At 44.3% G+C, this 21689-nt stretch overlaps 5 protein-coding genes across 5 annotated transcripts in view; 2 read left to right on the plus strand and 3 right to left on the minus strand.

Annotated features, from left to right (window-relative positions):
* LOC126558621 (serine/threonine-protein phosphatase 4 catalytic subunit) overlaps positions 1 to 21689 on the plus strand; it is a 161615-nt gene that overhangs the window by 65431 nt on the left and 74495 nt on the right. The window lies entirely within an intron of this gene.
* LOC126558114 (uncharacterized) lies at positions 293 to 1709 on the minus strand. The gene is made up of 3 exons (XM_050214067.1): positions 1497 to 1709; positions 559 to 1417; positions 293 to 492 (listed from the first exon to the last, which is right to left on the minus strand). Exons 1-3 carry the CDS (start codon positions 1707 to 1709, stop codon positions 293 to 295), a joined length of 1272 nt encoding a protein of 423 aa, XP_050070024.1.
* Positions 2852 to 13041, minus strand: LOC126567204 (uncharacterized). Its single transcript, XM_050223434.1, has 5 exons — positions 12340 to 13041; positions 12071 to 12220; positions 10286 to 11997; positions 3679 to 3892; positions 2852 to 3619 (listed from the first exon to the last, which is right to left on the minus strand). Exons 1-5 carry the CDS (start codon positions 13039 to 13041, stop codon positions 2852 to 2854), a joined length of 3546 nt encoding a protein of 1181 aa, XP_050079391.1.
* Positions 14129 to 16850, minus strand: LOC126559723 (uncharacterized). Its single transcript, XM_050215895.1, has 3 exons — positions 16158 to 16850; positions 15923 to 16072; positions 14129 to 15838 (listed from the first exon to the last, which is right to left on the minus strand). The coding sequence occupies exons 1-3, from the start codon at positions 16848 to 16850 to the stop codon at positions 14129 to 14131; spliced, it is 2553 nt and encodes an 850-aa protein (XP_050071852.1).
* On the plus strand, positions 19353 to 20897 carry LOC126558104 (ELAV-like protein 4). Its single transcript, XM_050214056.1, has 2 exons — positions 19353 to 19767; positions 20011 to 20897. Exons 1-2 carry the CDS (start codon positions 19377 to 19379, stop codon positions 20895 to 20897), a joined length of 1278 nt encoding a protein of 425 aa, XP_050070013.1. The 5' UTR covers positions 19353 to 19376.

A 21689-nucleotide genomic window follows, 5' to 3' on the forward strand; every position in this document is an offset into this window, starting at 1 on the left:
ATTTTCTTGGACGACGGGGCAGGTGTGCTCTTATCAATATTTCTTTTCTTGTCAGCATACACACTCGCATACCGCTTAGCTAATCAGTTCTGTTTTTGGGTGTTGCATGACATTAGGGTGGGATTTCAGGTCAGCTGCCAGTTTAAGCCAGTTGAAACGCGAAGCCCTGATATTATGACGCTTTGTTCATAGTTTTTGGAGCATTTCAAGCAATGGCGATGTTTATTGGAAATATGGTTTAAACAAAATTGGTCATTAGCACAGCAGATGCTTTCACAGCATTTTGCTCCATCTAATCCAACTTGTCCAACAGTCCCTTCCGATCGAACTGTGGTAGCAAACCTCGTAGAATTGCATGATACTTCTCGTTCGCCACTATCATTCGCTTAAAGTTTAGGGCACGTTCGTCATTGCACATCAACGCATCGAAATCGGCATTTTCCGTATTTTCATTCATCTGTACCGGTAGTGCGATGAAGGTGGAGTATACAGCTACGAGAGAAAAAAAAAACAAGTATATTAATAACGTGATAAAGCATTCTACATCGCACCCCTTACCGTAGAACATTTTTCGGTACGATTGCTGCAGAAACTGGTAAAGCGTTGGCAGTTTGCCATCGTATTGCAACCGCCTGGCAAAGCCTGTCAGCTCGTAGTAATAGTACTGTATCAGCTCATCAAAACAGCACTGTCTAATGTTATCCCGGGCCGAGGTGTAGAACAAGTAGCAAAAATCGATCATCGGTGAACCGTAGTAACAGTACTGAAAATCCAACAGTACCGCATCGATCGGATTACCTTCCGCGTCATACTTGTACAGGAAGTTGTTTACCCACATATCACCCTGCACGAACACACACAGATCCTCACTGGCAGGATCGTTATCGATCACCCGTTGTGAGTACTCCACAAAATTAGGTGCCAGCTTTTGCAGTTTCGCATGATAGTACTGCCATTCGGGGCCCCATTGGCCGACCTCATCGGTAAGCGCTTCGAAGATGTGTACAAACATCGGATAGAATGCGTCCGTTTCGCGCGTTACGATCGACATGTTGTAGGGATCGAAAATGTTTGGTTGCTGCTGTCGTAACTTCAGCGAACCTGCGTGCATCTTCGCCATCAGCTTGATGGCCATTTTCATGTGTACCATGTCCATGCCCTGCGTGCGATCCACCATCCGGTAACCTTCCGGGGCGAGATCCTTAAACATGATCGCTTCCTGTTTGCGGTCCACGATTAGCGCGGTTGGATACAGCTCACCCGGTTCTCCAATCGATTTCATCAAAAGCTTCAGCTCGGAAATCACAAACTGGTAGGCATCCATCTCCTTACGCTGAACATCGTACTGACGGAGTTTCTCGCCCGCGATCCCCTCGGTGATCATACCCTTCACGATGTACGTGCGTGTGGTTTCGTACTAAAAATTAGAATACGGAAAGATTAATTGAACTCCTGCTTTTCACAACTATTATATTATTTCCGTCGATCTGTATTACCTGCTGCTTAGAGTGATACGTTACACCGATACGATAGATGATGCTTGCAAAGTTGTTACCTTTCGGTACGGCGTAGCATATATCCAGCTGGCGAACCTTAATAGATGTGTCCTTAAACGCACAGCGCAACATCTTTTCGACATACTTTTCGTTCAACCATTCCGGCGCATCGGCCGAAGCGTTCAGGCAAACTGGTACAGTATGTTCCGGCATCTTTTGTACGATCGTTAGCCCTGGTGCCTAGTACAACCTCGGTGAGCTGAATGAGCAAGATGCGTTGAAGAGTTTGTGACTGAACGGCAGTCAGCTCGGTAGGTCTTTATACCGAACGGACCTGTAGCAGGGAAGTGTAGCTGAAGCTAGATTTAGTGTCATAAATTGTTGGTCCCGTGTGCGACCCGCCAGACAGTGCATACACGGAACGAAAAGACATCATCGCCCATGGTGCTGGGTCTAAAATTGGTTGTGCAATTGAAGCTTTTGCGTGGTGCTGGTGGATGAGATGCACTTTAATTAGAATCATTGTGGAGTACAATTCTCACCTCTCGTAGTGGGAATCGCACTAATACAATTAAGGGAAAGGTGGATTTACTACAAGACTAAAACAAGACGAAGTTCGTGATGATGTCTTTAAAGGCATCGATATGTGTGGTTACTGACCTGTATGCGTGTTAGCCCCTGTAAGCAATCGTTCTGGGCATATACTTATATAGGCATTCATAAATCATAAGGAATTTGCAACTAGCCGACAGTGGGTAGTTTCTAAATATTTAATGTCTCTATTATCTCAACAGTCCACCTAGCAAACGTCACTGGTCAGCCAAGCACACGGGCAGAACGGGAGCAGTGAAAGCTATCTCCTGGATCTTTTCTTGTTGGTCGACGCTACTTTCAACCGTCAAACGTCACCGTGTCACTCAACTGATGATTAATCTAAGTAACCACTTAGATCAAACTCTTGTAGTAGTGCTGGTAAAACGCTGACATAACGTGGATTGTCAAAGAGCTCACGACGGCATGCCTCACTGCGTTCACCTTCGCCCAGCAGGAGATCCATGTCTACGCCTTCCGAACGTTCCATCATTGCGATCGGCATCTGTTGGAAGACGGCGTTTACACCTGTCACAAACGAGCCGGCATATTTACCATGTAAACATTCTTATCGTATGAATCCGCTATCAACGGTTTGAGGCAGTTAAGGTTAATGTCAGCTCTACTTACGATGGAATCCTTTTCGAATGATTTCTACGTGGATGTCTGGTAGGGTTGGAATGGTTCCACCGTAGTGCAGCTGCTCCAAGTTAGAGCGAAGTGTGGTATGATACAGCTGAAGAGAGATAAATTTAAATTAGCTTTCAAATAAAAAGGTGCAAGACAAAACCTGTACCAACCTGTATCAAATCCGATAAGTGTGCAGCGCGGACTTCAGGGCGTAGCGAACCGTACAGGAAAAAATTCAGATCTACCCCTGGTGATCCGAAAAATGACAGCTGATAATCGAGCAGTAGCACATCTTTCACACCAGTTTCTGCTCCGTACGAAAACATCATATTGTTAACCCATATGTCGTTATGATTTAATACGTTAAAGCAATCATCCCGACGCCGGTAAACATCGCACCCATAGGGAATGATTTTGTCCTGAAGTTTTTCCAGCTTTCGCAGTATCGGCTCCCATCGATCATCCTTGTTCCATTCCCCAACCAAACGCATCACCTGACGAACGCAATGACGATAGTATGGAAGGAACGTTTGCTTCTTAGGATCGTCTGAAATGCATCCTTCCATCGTGAGCTCAAACAGTGCCGGATCATCTTCGTACAAGATCCGTGAGCAGGCGTGCAGTTTGGCAAGCTTCACTATTACCAAACGGGCATGATCCAAATCTAACCCAAAGCGACGATCAACCATTTGAAATCCCTGTTCAAGCGCATCTTCAAACACGAGCATCTGTTTGGGAGTGTTGGTGGTGGTCAAACAAATCGGCGAAATAATCGAAAAATCGCCAATCAATCTTAACAGCTTATAGATCTTGGCCATTATCTGTCCATAAATCACGATCTCTCTTTGGTAGATGTTGTTCTCTTGCATCACCTGCTGCTGAAGCTCTCCCGACGGCATGACCTGAAAGATATATTAATATTTTAGTTAAATGCTTCATGGAAAACATTACTGCAAATTACCTTAAGAATGATAGTCTTCTTCACGGGTACACCGATTTCGTAATGTAGCGCCACCCGGTACATTTCACTCGCGTAATTATCTCCCTTTTTGGTGGCAAAGGTTACATCGTACGACACGAGCCGTTTAAAACTGGTTCCATGCTGCTCAATCAGTAACCCCGTCAGCAGGTCACTGTTGATCCACTCAAAGTTGGCCATTTCAAGTATGCCGGTTCACTAACAAGCAAAACACTTCCGGTGCGTTGTGCACTTCCGAAGTTCTTTGCCGTACAACAACCACGCTGCAAACTGGAGGCTTATCTCAGATTGTTTCTTTTTTTTCCTACGCCGTTGATAACACTACCAAACAGTGTCGATCGCTGGTTGTGAAGCACGTCGGGCGATAAAACACATCTTCTTTATGTGGGATCTGATAAGAGCCGCTGAAGCACAATAATGACCAATCCTTTCTCGGTTGTTAAGTTTGTTTCTTTAATGTACTTTATGATGTTTCTTCTGACAAAAAAAGTTCTAATGCTGTTTTTTTTCACAGGAAAATGTACGTTCTTTCTATCCGCAATCACTTTGGCAACTGAATCTATGTTGTACGAGTTTCATTTGGTTCTCGAACGAAGCTGGTTTCGTTTACTTTGCTTAGCCTGGAATGTGAATTGGAGACTCTCCCTTTCGTCATATTAGACGATAGAGGAAATAACGTCTCTCCTTCTGATAACATCCTCTGATACCGGAAGAAATTTCTTCAAAATACACATTCCAGCAGTTCTACGTTTATATTCATCTTCATGTATATATGTTTAAGGTCTGCCCAAGGCTTTAGTTTACATATCAACGGAACTTACTAGCCAACAAAACAGTGTAAAAATAAACATAAAATTTTAAGAAAACTATAAATAAAACAAAAACAAATTACCGCAGGACAAGGAGAGGGGAAGAGTAAAAATAAAGAACAAATTACAAAGGAGCGTTCGTACGAATAGACATATGAATTGCAAACAGGGATGGAATGAATTGGTAGAAGGAAGAAAAAAAAGATTAAAGTGGTGAATACAGCGTTGTAATATGTTGCATGATCAACAACGATTCCGGCACCGGACGCTGCCCCAAGTGACAGTTGAAGCACTAACAAATGATACAAAGCATTCCGTTCTCTCGGAGAGTCGAATGTAGTCTCAGAGACTCAAATCCTCTATAAATAAACGTAAAAAAAATCTTTTCTCCCTCATGCTATGAATGAAATATAAAGACTCGAGAAGGCCCCCCGCTGACAAAAATTTTTAGTCACCATGCGAAAAACGTGCTAAATGTATGCAAAACGCAGCACATGTCGACTAGGTTGCTCATTGTGTGTTTTCAGTGCTGTTAAAAATGGTTGGATGAATTGATAAAACTAATGCTAGAATTTGAATTGTGATCCCTTCTACTCTCCATCATGAGCTTTAGTTATAATCTCAGAACGCTTATAGGCATCATCGGTCGGCCGACGGTGGACCATCACAGCCGATAGGTAGCCCATAGCAATTGAAACATTTTCAATGGAAGCTTTGTTCCAGGATGCTTACATAGTCGGTACTCTTATTAAAAAGCAAGCATAATGCTTAATGCAAAGTGAAGCACATGCTCTCTAAGGAAGTTTTGTTCCTGGCTTAGATGGTCGTAGCTCTTAGTAAAAACCAATCATTTTGGAAGGCTAGTTGGGCGTGTTTTACGCATATTGACGAAAAAAATTCGTCAAGGGGAGCCTTCTTTAGCCTTTAACCCAAATGTCATAGCGCCTGACAGTATGCATGCTGCAGCTTTAGATCACTTTCGAGTGTCGTTGCGCTAGCTAGTCCGTTTAAGTATTGCGTAGTGTATTGCATATCTTTAGGCACTTTTGTTATACTCAAATACACCGAGGAAAACACGAAGAACTAGTATGAAAAGATATAAAATCTGCCACTATACGTGTTAAAGATGCGTGTCCGTAGTTAAATTCGTTATTCAACATTTAAGTAAATGATCATTTAATTACGAAAAAACACTGATATCATTCGTTATGAATATCATTTCAAAGGGAATATTTACACACACGATCCGGCTAGGATCCGAAATCGTTTCGGAGTAGGTTACCCTATCTGACGTAATGCTTTATCTCATACAACAAAATGAGAGGCGTGCAGTAGCAACACACAGCACAGTTTAATTTAGTTCAATTTCGCACGTTGCGCGTTCATGCTGTACTGCCAACCCAGCATGAGTGATACAAGTTGGAAGAGTGTTGATTTTTTCAAGGACGTAATAGTGCGTGATCTTTCGCTTGAGCAAAGAGATGTCTTTAACATTACCGACTTCAATTTCAAAAACGCAAATCACAAAACAGCCGGTTATATGTCTCTCATCCATCGGGTGTGTGTCGAGGTGAAGTTTGAGAAGAACCCGGAAAAGTCTACTTCATTGTCGTACATTGTGAAGGAGAAATCGGACAGTGCATTTGGACATGACCTCGTCGAAGTGTTGTCCGTGTTTCCCAGGGAGTTTGAAATGTACGAAAATATTTTACCTGCATTCGAACGCTTGTTTGAAGAATGGCAGCCGATAAGTTTTGGACCGAGGGTGTTTAAAACAATCAGCACAACATCCTACACCGTGATCGTTATGGAGGATTTAACGCGTAGCCAATTCTATATGCGAGAGAAAAGTTTTGACCTCCCGATTGAGGACGCTAGAGCGGTACTGCTAAAGCTGACTGCGTTTCATGCTGCCTCAGCAGTGTACAGGAAATATGGCGATACACTATCGGATCTGCTTTCAAAGGTAGAATTTTCGGAAAATACTCTTGATGTACTGCAGGGTCATTACGAGCCGTTGTACAAATCGTTTGTGATCAGTTTACAAGAGCGAAACGTACACGCAGAATACTTAGAGTCACTGGTAAATGTAATGAAAGTATGGTACTTTTTCTTGAGTTTTATTAATTATAGTACAAACATTTTCACACAGATGGCGCTCGATGGACGGTTGCTAAAAGAATGCTTAGAGGTACAGCGCGTAGAACCTTCGGAATTTACGGTCCTTAACCATAGCGATCTGTGGCCGAATAACATAATGTTTGGGGAGGAAGATCTACGTTTTGTTAGTATTTCCCTGTTCTATAGCATTCCGTAAAATGACTTATTCTGAGCACTGTTTACAGCTGGATTTCCAAACCGCATTCTATGGATCACCCGCTTCGGATCTGCTGTACTTCTTTACCACATCTGCTGCAGAGTTGATGTGTGATTCGCTGGAGGAATTGTTGCAATTCTATTACGAGCACTTGGTCAAAGCATTTGAACAATTACAACATCGTAATCTTACACCATCGTATGCTGATTTGCTACAGCAGATAAAACGGCGCGGAGTGCTAATATTGCCACCACTGTTGGAAACCGTTGCCATCACCCTGGGTGGCTTAACCGAACCGTCCGATATTGAAATGATAACATCTGATCAACCGGAAGGCGTCGCGTTACGGCAGCGTCTCTACAACAATCCATCATTCGTTACACTGGTCGATCGACTGCTACCAAAGCTGTACGCATTTGGAATGTTCCGTAAATCGATAGATTTTGTAAACTAATCTACTGTTTTTAATAAAAAATTTAGATACATGATTTATAATAATTTATTACAAATAGATGAATAAACGAAAGAAGTATACTTCTTTATTAACCGCTCATTAATGATGATGATATCAATGATGAAATAGTAAAAAAAAATTTCCTCCTTATTCTTTGCCGTCCCGGGATAAGGCAAAGAATAAGGAGTAAATGCCTTATCAATATGATTATAAAATTTATCCAACACAAGCGGTATTGACAATATGGCACTAGACCATCATATTTAATTATAAATAAATAAATAAAAATAAATAAATAACCTCGGTGTTCGGTGTTGAGATCGGTGTTGAGCGCTATTTCACTACACGCATTATAACATAAACAGATTTCGTAAATGGGGACCTTCTTGCACCTTTTACCCAATTGTCACAGCGCCGAAGGCCGGGGCCACACACTACCGAAACAGACTAAAACGAAACATCAAAATGTAGCGCTTTGTAACGTTTCTTTGACTGCTTCGCTTTGTTTCGCTATCCTTGCGAGTTTAATCAAAACAATCAGATCTTCCAAAGTATTACTTTGGCCATAATTTACAGTAATTAAAAATCGATTCCTCTACACCACACCAGAACAAAAGCCTTTTACTGTCAAATTTGATGTGCCGTGTCGGTCTGTTTCGGTTGTGTGTGGCCCCGGCCTAACAGTATGACTGTTACAGCCTTAGATCATTTTCCAGCACCGTTACGCGAATCCGCTAGTCGTTCGCCTATGTTTTGTGTAGCGTATTGCATATCTTTAGGCGCTTTTGTTATACTCAAACACACCGAGGCGAGGACGTAGTGCTTGTATGAAAAGATGTACATGTATTTGCCACCATGCATATGGCAGATGTCCTTAGTTAAATTCGTTTTTTAACATCTAAGCGATTAAGCTTAATTTAGTATAGCTGTAATCATTTTCAAGCCTTCTAGCAGATTGCAGAGTATCCCGAGGTTTTTTCACGCACGTATGTATGTCATTTAGCTTTATTAAAATTATGTGAAAATTAATTAATTTACTCCTTAGAAAATTTAATGGAAAGAAATAATTTCACACCTTCTTCTTGGCTTAACGACCTCTAAGGTCACGCTGGTCATCCCATGGCTTACTAAACTTATTGATACCTCGTAGTTGGATAGTCAATCCTCACTATGGGGGAACGGTCAGGATGGTATTTGAACTCTAGTCCAGCCGTATGAAATAATTGCACTATGTACAGTGAAAAAAAATTTTTTTTAGAAATACACTGATATTGTTTGTTATTGATATCATTTCGAAGAGATTATTTGCACACACGTTCCGGTTAGTGTGAATCGAAATCGTTTCGGAAACAGGTTGCATTATCTGACGTAATGCTTTATCTCATACTATAAAATGAGTGACGTGCAGTAGCAACACACAGCACAGTTCAGTTGAGTTCAATTTTGTATGGTGAGCGTTCATGCTGTACTCCCAACCCGGCATGAGTGATACAAGTTGGAAGAGTGTTGATTTTTTCAAGGACGTAATAGTGCGTGATCTTTCGCTTGAGCATAGCGATGTCTTCACCATTACCGCCATCAATATCGACAAAGCGAATGAAAAAACAGCCGGCTATATGTCACTTATACATCGGGTGTGTATTGAGGTGAAGTTTGAGAAGAACCCGGAAAAGTCTACTTCACTGTCGTACATTGTGAAGGAGAAATCAGACTGTACATTTGGACAAAATCTCGTCGAAGTGTTGTCCGTGTTTCCCAAGGAGTTTGAAATGTACGAAAATATTTTACCTGCATTCGAACGTTTGTTTGAAGAATGGCAGCCGATACGTTTTGGACCGAGGGTGTTTAAAACAATCAGCACAACACCCTACACCGTGATCGTTATGGAGGATTTAACGCGTAGCCAATTCTATATGCGAGAGAAAAGTTTTGACCTCCCGATTGAGGACGCTAGAGCGGTACTGCAAAAGCTGGCTGCGTTTCATGCTGCCTCAGTAGTGCATAGGAAAAATGGCGATACAGTATCGGATCTGCTTTCCGATGGTGTATTTGCCGAAAAGACCCTCGATATACTGCAGGGTTATTACGACCCGTGTTACAAATCGTTTGTGCTCAGTTTACAAGAGCGAAACGTACACGCAGAATACTTAGAGTCACTGGTAAATGTAATGAAAGTATGGTGCTTTTTTCTTGAGTTTTATTAATTATAGTACAAACATTTTCACACAGGTGGCGCTCGATGGACGGTTGCTAAAAGAATGCTTAGAGGTACAGCGCGTAGAACCTTCGGAATTTACGGTCCTTAACCATAGCGATCTGTGGCCGAATAACATAATGTTTGGAGAGGAAGATCTACGTTTTGTTAGTATTTCCCTGTTCTATAACATTCCGTAAAATGACTTATTCTGAGCACTGTTTACAGCTGGATTTCCAAACCGCATTCTATGGATCACCCGCTTCGGATCTGCTGTACTTCTTTACCACATCTGCTGCAGAGTTGATGTGTGATTCGCTGGAGGAATTGTTGCAATTCTATTACGTACACTTGGTGAAAGCTTTTAAGCAATTACAACATCATAATCTTACACCACCGTATGCTGATTTGCTACAGCAGATAAAACGGCGCGGAGTGCTAATATTGCCACCACTGTCGGAAGCCGTTGCCATCACGATGAGTGGCTTAACGGAACCGTCCGATATTGAAATGATAACATCTGATCAACCGGAAGGCGTCGCGTTACGGCAGCGTCTCTACAACAATCCAACATTCGTCACACTGGTCGATAGACTGCTACCAAAGCTGTACGAATTTGGAATGTTCCATAAAACGATGGACTCTGTAAACTGATGTTCTGTTTTTAATAAAAGATTTAGATACATGACTTATAAGAATTTATTGTATAAGTATATGTTTGTATAGAAGAAACAAGGAAAATGTGTTGATACACAGTTAGTATACTAATAATGAAATATTGATTTCACAATTCCCGTATTCCCGTATTCCCGTACAAGTCTCGGTTACTAGAAGCTGCAAGTACCGTCAGCAATCCGCGCGATCGGAAATATGGCAGCAGTTGCTTCATTTGCTCTCTCAACCGCTCGTTGTCGAACAGCAGCTTCTGGAATTTTTGTCCCGCCTCCGTCTGCACGATGGCCGCTTCCTGCGATGCATCCTCGCTCGGTTCAGCCAGTACATATGGCAGATCAATTACGGTAGTTTTGATGGCAGCAATTAAACGATTGTTAAAATCGACGTGAAGCTGCTGCAGTGTTGGCAAGCGTTTCCTGTATCCCAGCAGCACCAAATTGTCCACCAACCGTTCCTGATAGTAGCGCAAAAAGTAGGCCTGCTTCGAAAGCTTCAATTCCGCCCGTACGGAGGAGAACAGAAAGTGGATCAGATCGAACACGGGTGAACCCCACGTAGGAAACTGGTAGTCCACCATGGCCACACGGTGTACCGTATCGTTTTCGTACGCAAAAAGGATATTGCAAAGCCAAGCGTCCCCGTGGTTCAACACATTGAACCCTTCCACGTTCAAGCTCCAAGTGTCCACAAGCAGTTGGTAGATCTGTCGTGAAACGGTTTGAAGGTCTTCGACGTAATCGGCAGCAAAATCCCATTCCTTCATGTACTTGAACAGACTGTTCAGCGAGGGTGCAAACATAGCATCTGTTTTGGACGCCATTTGTCTGTCTGCAGACAATACGGTTAGCACGCTCGGAAGGCTATCGGCAGATTCACAATAAACAGCGGAAGCAGCATGGAACCGGGCCAGATGATCGAGTACAGCCTCAACGTGATCCTTATCTAAACCTTCCTGCCTGTTAGCCTTACGGAATCCACCCAATGTCAAATCTTCGAGCACAATTACATCCTCCGGAAGTCCGGCTCGAGGTTTATAGTAACGGGGGGCAAGCTTTACCGATACTTCCTTGTCGCGGTACAGTTGCTCGAACGCAGGTATGAGCTGTTCGTACAGATAAAGCTCTCGGACGAACATATCCTTATCCAGCGAGTAAGAAGCCACTCTTCCCTTCTGAGGCGTTTTAATGATGAGCGAAAGCGTTTCTTCGGTGTCTGTATCTTCCCTGAGTAGATTTACTTTTGCCGAGTAGAGGGCCGATGAGTAGCTGTCACCCTTCGTGGCTGCATTTTTAACGTACACACTACGTACGATGCGCTTCTCCGTGGAGGTAACTCCGAACTTGGAATCTACGATGTGTTCAATAAACTCACGATCTAACCAAAGCGGTAGCTCGAGTGAGGGATCAAAATCGATCCGTGCGGTACGTTGGGTACCGATCTGGCGCAGATCAAACACTCCCCGGTCGTAGAAGAATTCTAAAATCTGGCTCATTTGTTTCACGTACGCAGGATTGTTGTACATTCGCAGCTTGAACGCAATGCCGGCGTCACCCTGATCCATCATCATGTCCATCGATGCATCGTCCGACTTTTCCATCAAGCAAACGGGCAGAATGGAGAAGCTTATCATCAGCCCAAACAGGTGGTGCTCTATTATATCCGAATGAAGGTCTTTCAACAGTGGAAGATTACCATCGTACTCGAGGAAGTTCAGGCTATCGATAAGCTTTTCATGATAGTACTGGATCATGTAGTCCATCTGTGAAATTTTCAAATCACCATTTACGGAGGTGAATATAAAGTACAGCAGATCCATTGCCGGCGAGGACCAGAAGCTGAGCTGATAGTCAATCTGTAACGATAAAGAAGCGATGCGTCATGCGTTCGTTTCAAGGTAATCCGTTCCGCTGTAGCCTCATTCTTACCAGCAAGACATCGCTCAGCTCACTGTTTTCGTTGTAGTGAAACAGGACGTTATTGCACCACATGTCACCGTGATTGAGTACGTTGAATTTAGTCGGATCGGCGCTAGCGATGTTTAGGAGGGCATCAAACATATCCATGCCCCAGTGTTTCTGTAAATGACGAGTAGAAAATGAGTTCATTTCATACAAACGATCGTAACGACGCCTGAAGGCTTGCATACTACACGTACACTATTTTCGGCAGTACATTTCATACAAGAAATACGTACCATAAGATCAGCATAGAAACCTTCTTTTTCTGACCATCCGTGCAAAACCTTATGGAAAAACTCCGCCTGTGCCTTATGGAACGGTTCCGTCATCGCACGTCCCTTCTCCGATACCATGCCCTCTTTGAACAGTGCTCCGAACGGACCACGCTTCTGCGCCATTACAACTGACGCTGCATGAAACTGTGCCAATCGGTGTAGCACCAGTTGGACATGAGCCATGTCCATTCCCTGCCGCCGACTAACCATCGCAAACTGTCGTTCGCTTAAATCTTCCAGCACAATCACCTCGGTAGGTTCGGTGCTGTGCATGAGACACCGTGGACCAAACGCCACCTCCGTTTGGCCACGCACATGATACAACTCTTCCATCGCCGGTATTATGTCCGTGTACATGGCGGTCTCTTTCGGGAACAGATTCATCAACTGTATCATCGCATCGGCCACGCCAAGTTTTGGTAGTGCTTTCACTATCAACGAAACATTCGTTTGGCTCCCGGGCTCATGGACATGGACCGATACCACCACACGGTAAAGAATGGACGCATAATTATCACCAGCCTCCGTTGCACGCCGAACGTCCAGATCGGTAATTGTAAATTCGGTTGGCTCGAGACTCAACTGCACAGCAATCGCATCCACAAAGTACTTTTTCGTCATCCATTCCGGCACGCTCAACTCAGCACTGGTAGATGAGGTCATGGTTTGTTTGCTGCCACACACGTACCACTTGTTTGTTTATTTCGTTCGTTTGGTTTCTAATCTTGGGGGCAGATGTGTTCAGCCGAGTTTGAGAACGGTTCGACACACACAAAAAAAAGGTTTATCCGTTACGATCTGCACGCGGCGACCGATGAATAAATACTGTCCCGCGAGTGATGCGTGCTGGTGCGAAATAATGCGCTCGGTAAGTGGATGTGTGGGTAAAAATTATCTTACCCTAACTACAACAAGAACCACCGGCAAGATAGGCTATCAAGTTGAACAAACCACGAATCGGTGGGGTTGGTTTGAGCAGTAAGGCAGCATAGCTTAGCTTGTGTATGTATTATGTATTGGAACAAAAATACATCGTCATCGCATCGACCGCCGCATGTCCAACCGGGAACAACAGGTCGTTTTTGAGGTATTTGTTTGAACGGTAGGAACCGCACATCACCCACCCTAACACAGTATTTATTGGTCGCAAACATAGCATTTCCTACCCCATTCGCTGTACGCACGACTGTCACACGCACCCAAAGTCTCATGCAATCTTCAAGCGCTGTTTCAAACCCCCAAATGTGGCCTTTTTTGGTGCCCCGATAAGAGTCGCGGGCGTGTGCTTGATAATGCCTTATACGGAAACGGTCGAACGTTGATATAATTTTAGTGCAGATTTGGGGTGTCTTCAGTGGCACACGACATCAAACGCCAGAGTTGATAATGGAAAAGGGTGTCAGAAAAGGCTCGTTGGAGCTGTAGCTTTGGTTAGGTTGCTTTTTGACTCATTACCCCACTTTGTAGCAGAGATGATTGAGATGATGAGTTTGAGTAGAAAAAAAAACAAAATATGACAAGTCATGCTGACGATCTCGATGTTGTCGATGGTCGATCGTTTCAAAGGGGAATGACGGCATAGTGTTAGCCTGAGATTTGGTTGTAAATTGTTTACAGCGTACATAACACCACACACAAACACACACTCGTAAACGATGATTTGAAGCTAGTGTTTTAACAGTAAAAAATACATTTTATTTATATTTCGTTACGCATATTCACTCATGGCATGTGATCGTAGTTCGAAAGTTTACAAGTTTCCCTTACGAGGAATGCCTCGATTCCGGAAGTATGGCAGCAACTGTTTCATCTGGCTCTTCAGCTCCTCGTTGTCTAGCATTAGTTTCTGAAAACGTTGCCCGGCATCGGTGCTGCTCTCGATGGCCGAATCAAGCGATGCATCTTCCGTGTCCGGTACGAGTGCGAACGGGAGTGCCAGCATCGTACTGATCAGTCCCAGCATTAGGTGATCGTTAAAGTCAACCAGCAGCTGCTGCAATGTTGGCAACCGTTTGCGATATCCGAGCAGTACGAGATTCTCGACCAACTTTTCCTGATAGTAGCGAAGGAAGTAGTTGAGCTTGGATAGCCTCAGGTCCGATTGGACGGAAGAGAAAAGAAAGCTGTGCAAATCAATCACCGGTGAAGCCCAGCAACACATCTGAAAGTCGAGCAGGGTAACTTCGGTCGAACGGTCGTCGTTCGTGCTAAACATCATGTTGTTTATCCAAAGATCACCGTGGTTTAGCACGTTGAAACGATTTTCCCGCGGAGCGATAATGGAGACCGACTCGTCGAACGCCGTCTTTGCCAGCTCGCTCAGATCAGCGTGAAGATCCGAAGCTACAAAGTCCCAGTTTGCCATGAATTCTATCAACCCGTCCAGCATAGGTTGAAAGATTTGTTTGCCCATTTGTTTGAAGGTCTCCATCACCAGCGGGCCATTAAAGTCACGCGAGAGTGTGTTTCCTTGATCGACGAAAACGGCCGATCCGGCATGAAATTTAGCTAGCTGTTCCAACACCAGCTCGGTTTGATGCTGATCCAGCCCTGCACGCCGATCCGCCATACGATTGTTGCCATTGTGCGAAAGATCCTCCAGCACCAGTACGTCCGCCGGAACGCCTTCACACACCTTCAAACAACGCGGAGCGAAGCGTGCGCTGATACCCTTATCGCGGTAGAGCTGCTCGAAGGCGGGCAATAGCTCCCGGTACATCTGTATCTCGCGCGTGGAGAAGTTAAGATATGACATGTGGCCCGCTAGCACACCCTTCGGTGGGGCTTTTACAATCGTCGAAAAACTCTCGACCACACCGGTACCTTGGTTGAGAACGTCAACCTTTGCGCGGTATAAAACTGAAGCATAGTTATCACCCTTCTTGGTGGCAAGTTCTAGCCGTATGTTGCGGATGAGCCGTCGAGAGTTGGGAGCAAAGGTACCAAGTTTTGATTTTACTACGTCGTCGAAAAATTGCACATCCAACCAGAGCGGTATGTAGAGCGAGTGATCATACTCGATACCGGCCGGTCGCTGGTATCCAAGCTGGTTTATATCGAACGCACCATTTTCGTAAAAGTACTCCAGTATCGGGACCATCTGCTCGACGTACGCCGGTCCGTTGTACATCTTCTCCTTGAACGCTATCCCTGCATCACCCTGATCTAACATCAGATCGATCGAGGCGTCCTCCGTTTTTTCCATCACACAAATAGGAAACACGGAAAAGGCCGTACTCAGACCGTACAGTTGCCGCTCGATAAAATCTGAGTGCAGGTCTTGCAGCGAGGGACGCACACCGCCATACTGGAGCAGGGTCAAGTTCTCGGTCAAATGTTGGTAATAGTAGCAAATCAAGTGATCTAGCTGACGCAACTTCAAATTGGCGCGCACCGAGGAAAAGATAAAGTAGTGAAGGTCAATTACTGGCGAGCTCCAAATGCACATCTGGAAGTCGACCTGCAATCAATTGAGAGATTTCTAGGATTAATTTAGACGTCGTTATGTCGGTTTGAAATCCACTTCCGAGGCCCGCCTACTCACGAGCGTTATTTCTTTGATCTTTTCGCATTCGTCGTACTGGAACATCATGTTATTACACCACATGTCACCGTGGTTTAGTACGTTAAACTTGGCCGGGTCAGGTTTCGTGATGCGCAGCATGGCGTCGAACATGTCCATGCCCCAACGTTTCTGTGTGTGCAAAATGCGTATTAGAACAGTTAGATATTATACGATGTACTCAAAGGTAACACTTAACACAGCTTAAAACACTGACCATGAGTTCCGCATACAGCTTCCCATTTTTCGGCCACTTAGATATGGCTTCATACATGAACACATCGTGCTGACCCTGGAATTGCTCAAACATTGCGCGATTCTTTTCCGCATACATTCCCTCCTTAAACTTCGCATCGTACGGTCCATTCCGTTCGTAGTAAACTGCCGATGCGGCATGGAACTGAGCCAACCGTCGCAGCAACGTGTGACAATGCTCCAAGTCAAGCCCTTTCTGGCGTACCGCCATTTGAAAGTTACGATCCTTCAGATCCTCCATCACGATAATATCGGTCGGTTCGGTGCAGTGTTTCAGACAGCGTGGCCCAAACGTAACGTCCACGCCCTGCTCACGGTACAGTTGCTCAAATGCGGGCAAAATTTCAGCATACACGGCCATCTCCTTCGGGAACACATTCATCGCGGAGATCATTTCCTCGGAAAGGCCTAACCGCGGCAGAGCCTTCACGATCAGGGACACGATTCGTTGGTCCGTCGTCCCCGCCATGCGTACCGTTACCTTTACGCGGTACATGATCGAGACGAAATTGTCGCCCGCTTCCGTGGCCGCATGGACGTCGAGCTGCACGATGGTAAACTCGGCCTCCGTAACGTTAAATGCTTTTGCAATCGCACCAATGAAGAAATCGTTTGTCATCCATTCCGGGATCGTGACAGGTTTTGATGCTGACATTGTGTAGTTGCGCGATTAGAGATGACTGGGTGGACAAACAATGGGGAGACAGCTTTTAACAAACCCGTGCCGTTCTGGTCGGATGCTCGCACTTTACTAAGTTTGAAGCGTGCTGCCAGTGGCATTAATTTGCCTGCTCTCATCCGCACGGCGATACGTTATCTTTGTCGGTGGAAGAATGTTGTCGAGAATTGAAATCAGCGGTATGTTTTTAGCCGTTTTATAAAAATAATCAATCGCGGCAGTAGGATTGGTGGACACGCGTCTAGTGGGGTTGGTTTTGGTCATTTGGTTTTTCTTTTTCGTGTGCCGTGGTAGTAGAGTTCGCAGCGCTAGGGGGATCGGGCACGATCATTAGAAGTAACAATAATATTCAATCATGGATTACCGTGACAGTGGCCTAAACCTTGAACCGCGAAAAGCGGATAGTAAAATAGAATGACGCTTTTAATCAACGATATGATGATGAGCAGTATGATCATAGTTCGGGTTGATCTATTTGATAGTTTAATTTCCGTAGTCTCCTTACTTTCTTTTTGTTTCTATTTTCACCATCTATGTTTGCTAAGCCGGTGGCGCCAGTTGATAACACTATTGTCCCTTATCTAATATCAAATCCTATCCTGCTTATTTCCTTCGTCGGTAGGACTTAGTAGTGACTTTCTAGGTCTAGGTAATTGAGATTTTAGTGCCAAACGACAGGAGGAAGAAGAGTAAAATTTTTTAATCTTTGTAGAACTTAAAGTCTTGAGAGTGTTTCTACAGTCTCATGATATTTAACTCTCATCAGTGTAAATTTCTAACTTAAAAAAAAACAACTTCGTGCTTCGGAGTTTCATTCAAGCTGCTTTCCAACACTCCAGAGTCAGTAGCGAATAAAACTCGCTAGGATCTGGTGGCTCCGCCAGTCTTTTTAGACCGTTCACATGGACAGAGGAGGCTTGATAGGTTCAGACTGACGAAGACGAAGTGATAGCGTTGATGCGTCCGTCAGATTGGTTGGGATAATGGACCGTGGAATACACGTAGCGCCTGATAAGTAAGTAAATCAATTAGTGAGTAAAAGCGTGGATAATCTAACGGTCGTTGATTTGAATTCAACCACGTGACAGAATAAAAGGAACCTTGAACACAATAGTTCCAATTTTCCAGAACTTTTTTTTCTCTAGTGGTTTTTCACTACAATATTTTGAACGGTCCGAAGTGACATTTTATTCACAAATAAATGCTATCGGGATATTTACAGAAAACAGTGGAATGGATATTGTAGGTTCGTTCGATTTTTCTTTATTAATTTGTGTATTTATTCATGACTTTCCGAAGTTCCCCATAATACTCCAAATTGAAGCTTAATGTTAAGCAGAGAGGACACATGGGCGCAAGATATTATTCCTGATTTATGTTTAGAGGTACTTGGGAACTAGTACAGAAGAGAGGCGTAATTGCAGCATCTTTCATACGTCAGGACTTAGTATAAAATCTTATCTCAATCGCTACGTCATAGCGAGGACTGCCTATAACTATCGAACTACAGGACGGATAAACAGTCTCTAATAAGTCATTGCTGTTGATCTACTTCTTCTTGGCTTAACGACAATCTAGATCACGTCTTGATCTCGTCTCACCACGACCTATATGACCAGCAGATGATTAAGTAAAGAAAAAAATTCTGGTAGCGTCTCCGATTTATCACACTTCTGGGCTTGTCCTGAATTCCGCCGAGGATTTTCATCGGTAGGTACGATTGATTATTTAGCTCTGGGGAAACAGATAACTAGATAATTGATAACTCAATAACGCATGAAGTTGGTGCGTCGTGCAACGGCAAGATTTTTTATTATAATTTTCATATAATTAATTCAAGGATTTTTTTTTATTTCGTGAAGGATGGTATGGCCGTATAAACTAAAGCACTTAAATAAGAAATATCACCAAACACGAGTATATTTTAAATTGCAGTTATTAAAAGTGTGGAAATGTGTGTTCAAACATAGTTATTAATTTTCTTTGCCTTTGATGTTTCTAAATTAGTTCTGTGATAAAGTATTAATAACCCTGCTCGCTCTTCCATTACCGGCATGATTTATGTAACGGTTATTTTTGCTTAGAAATCTTGAAATATTTTCAAATTTCTGCCATTTGATAGAAAGCTGCCTGAACTTCCATACGTCAATCGCTTTCTCCGCTTTATCCGGGCTGTCCCATTTGTTTCGAGCAGTTGTCTCACTTTTTGACGAGCAAAACCGCTTCTCACTATGCAGCGAGTGCGGGTGCCGAGTTCGAGCAGCTTTGTTTCTCACCACACAAACGACAGCTTACGGATAAGCGAGGTTTTGCTGTAAATATCAAAGAAAGTGTACCTATTGTTTGCAGCCGTGCGCCACCAAAGCTATACCCGCATTGTAGGTTGATGAGTGTGTTTTTATTTATCGCGTTTATCATAAAGTGCAACACAAACCTGGTGCTGGACGCACATTTTTACTGTAGCCACGGTGTTGTTGTTGTGTACGTATAGTGCCGTGCGCTATGGGTGATATTCTATGGCAGCCAGCTATGAACGAACCGTCGACGTCCCAACCGCAAGTGCCGCGGTTAACCGAAAATGATCAACTGTTTGATGAGCTGCTGGAAAACATCGTGTACGTAGGTAACCTGCCGAAAACCATCATGCTGACCGATCTGATCGAGCTGTTCAAGTACGCCGGCCGGATCGAACGCGTCGCCTGGTACGGCGAGCATAGGACCGACATAAACACGAAAGTAGCGTTCGTACGCTTCCGGCACTCGCGGCACGCGAAGGAAGCGGCCAAATGGGACCGGATACGTTACCACGACTCGATACTGATCGTGATGCAGATATTCAAGGACCAATGGTTCGACATGAGCGTATCGATAATGGTGCGAAACATACGTGACGGTAGGTAGAGGAGGGAAGCTTCTTCCCGATCGCATTTGAAACCGCATTTAGCTTACTACCCGTGACACGGGACAGGGCCGGGGTAATAAGAGCAAGTGCACACATGGTTACCACAGCTGCGGAACACATGAATGCGATTGGAAGAATTCAAAACCGGCTCCACACACGCACACACATTTTCTAACCCACTTTTTCCCGTTGTTTTTTTTTTTTTTTTTTGTTCGGGCTATTGCATTCTTGTAGACACAACCGACTGGCAGCTGTACGAAGCGTTTCGACGATTTGGCAAAATATACGGCATTCTTATACCGACACATGGGACCGCATACGTGGGCTTCTACTACGAGGGTGAAACACAATGTGCGCTGGAAATGAACAACAACATGTTCAACGGCAACAGAATGCGGGTGGAAATGTTACGCCGGAATCTGCCGCTGCAGCAGATCGATATCTTCGACATAACAAAGAACGAGGTTCGGCTGCTGCGCGACATGCTGCTCGAGGTGGACGAAAAGCTGGAACAGTTTTACTCCGCGTACGATGAAGCGTTCAATTACTCCTCGAAAGATTACCGCCGGTGGAAGCGAAAGCGGCGCCGCGTAACGCCACTGCTGAGTGATTCCAGCTCGTCGTCGGAAAGCAGCTCGTCCAGCGTGTCGGAACTGTCGAACCGGAGCGTGAACGAGGTACGGCGCATCCTTTGCGGCTCGAACGAAGAGAACCGCTGTCTCGGCATCTTCGGCATGAACCCGGACACGACGGAAAAGACGCTGATGAAGCTCTTCTCCCGGTACGGGCACGTGAAAGACATCAAGCTGATATACGATGGCAAAACGAACGTGTCCCGTGGCTACTCGTTCATCTATTTTAAGCATGCCAGCGATGCACGCCGAGCGCAGCGGAAGCTGAACGGTACCATGCTCGAAGGGCGCAAGGTGCGGGTCGATTTTAGCCGCAGCAAACCACACGAACCGAGGGCTGACCGGCGCAAACGTGTGTCACCGACGGCGGTCGCTACTGCTGCCGCGTCAACCAGTGCCGATCGATGTTGCCATCGCCGGCATGGCAGTACGCATCACAAGAAGCGTAAAAAGCGACGCGTGTGCTACTCCTCGTCGGACTCGGAATAGAACACACCCGGCGTTTGTGTGCGTGTGCATGAGTGGGGCTCCATCCTATCCATCTTTTACAAAAACCCGGGCGGAGGAAGGCTACCAACCACCAAAACAATCATCCTTCTTTTTTTTTTAGTTATACATGTGTTGAATATTTTCTTCTTACCTTTTTTTAGGCGCGAACACAGCCACACATCGGAATAGTAGTATGAAAACCGAAGAGGGCGCAGTTAGAAACAAAAAAAAATCAATACCCTTCATTTCTTTCAACAATTCACTCAAGACGATCAGCAAAATGATCAGCTTCAAACAAACAAACAATCGTCTTCTCGCATTCCCACCATACAACTTCAACTTCAAAATCATCCGGACTATAAAGTGGACCAGATCAGTCAGTCAACTTCTATCAAGAGCGGGTTAAATAGCGCATGTGTTCACCGCACCATATACCATCAATCCCCGTTCTTTTTTTCTCCTTTACTTATTGTGTACCATTTTTTGGTTGAACATTTGAACCGTACATTTATTTGTTTAGAGCGTTTTTTTATAACACATTTAATATGAACTTTTTTTTAACACAAATTTAATTACCTGAACTCAATAGAACAGACTTTAAATCACCTGCCTCTTATAAAGCAAATCCCTCCAAGAAAAAAATTATACCGGGGCAATGATAGGAGTGACCCGCGAGCAAACCCCGTGTATCGTGTCGTGTAGAAGCGAGTGAGCGAAGATATAGCGACAGGACAGGTTTAATGTATGTATATGACCTCCTATTGACAAAATCTGTCCTAATGACCACTATTA

Source organism: Anopheles maculipalpis, chromosome 2RL (genome assembly GCF_943734695.1).
Source record: "Anopheles maculipalpis chromosome 2RL, idAnoMacuDA_375_x, whole genome shotgun sequence".
In the NCBI taxonomy this organism is placed as follows: Eukaryota; Metazoa; Arthropoda; class Insecta; order Diptera; family Culicidae; genus Anopheles; species Anopheles maculipalpis.

Excerpts from the sequence above, each read along its gene's own strand:
- LOC126558114 (XM_050214067.1), bottom strand. The coding sequence starts at position 1,709 with ATGCCGGAACATACTGTACCAGTTTGCCTGAACGCTTCGGCCGATGCG. Across the intron at positions 1,418-1,496 it reads CGTATCACTCTAAGCAGCAG|TACGAAACCACACGCACGTA; the intron begins GTAATACAGATC and ends TCTAATTTTTAG. Across the intron at positions 493-558 it reads GTACCGAAAAATGTTCTACG|CTGTATACTCCACCTTCATC; the intron begins GTAAGGGGTGCG and ends TTTCTCTCGTAG.
- LOC126567204 (XM_050223434.1), bottom strand. The coding sequence starts at position 13,041 with ATGACCTCATCTACCAGTGCTGAGTTGAGCGTGCCGGAATGGATGACG. Across the intron at positions 12,221-12,339 it reads GTTTCTATGCTGATCTTATG|AAACACTGGGGCATGGATAT; the intron begins GTACGTATTTCT and ends CGTCATTTACAG. Across the intron at positions 11,998-12,070 it reads AGCTGAGCGATGTCTTGCTG|ATTGACTATCAGCTCAGCTT; the intron begins GTAAGAATGAGG and ends TTATCGTTACAG.
- LOC126559723 (XM_050215895.1), bottom strand. The coding sequence starts at position 16,850 with ATGTCAGCATCAAAACCTGTCACGATCCCGGAATGGATGACAAACGAT. Across the intron at positions 16,073-16,157 it reads AGCTGTATGCGGAACTCATG|AAACGTTGGGGCATGGACAT; the intron begins GTCAGTGTTTTA and ends TTGCACACACAG. Across the intron at positions 15,839-15,922 it reads AGATCAAAGAAATAACGCTC|GTCGACTTCCAGATGTGCAT; the intron begins GTGAGTAGGCGG and ends AATTGATTGCAG.
- LOC126558104 (XM_050214056.1), top strand. The coding sequence starts at position 19,377 with ATGGGTGATATTCTATGGCAGCCAGCTATGAACGAACCGTCGACGTCC. Across the intron at positions 19,768-20,010 it reads GGTGCGAAACATACGTGACG|ACACAACCGACTGGCAGCTG; the intron begins GTAGGTAGAGGA and ends GCATTCTTGTAG.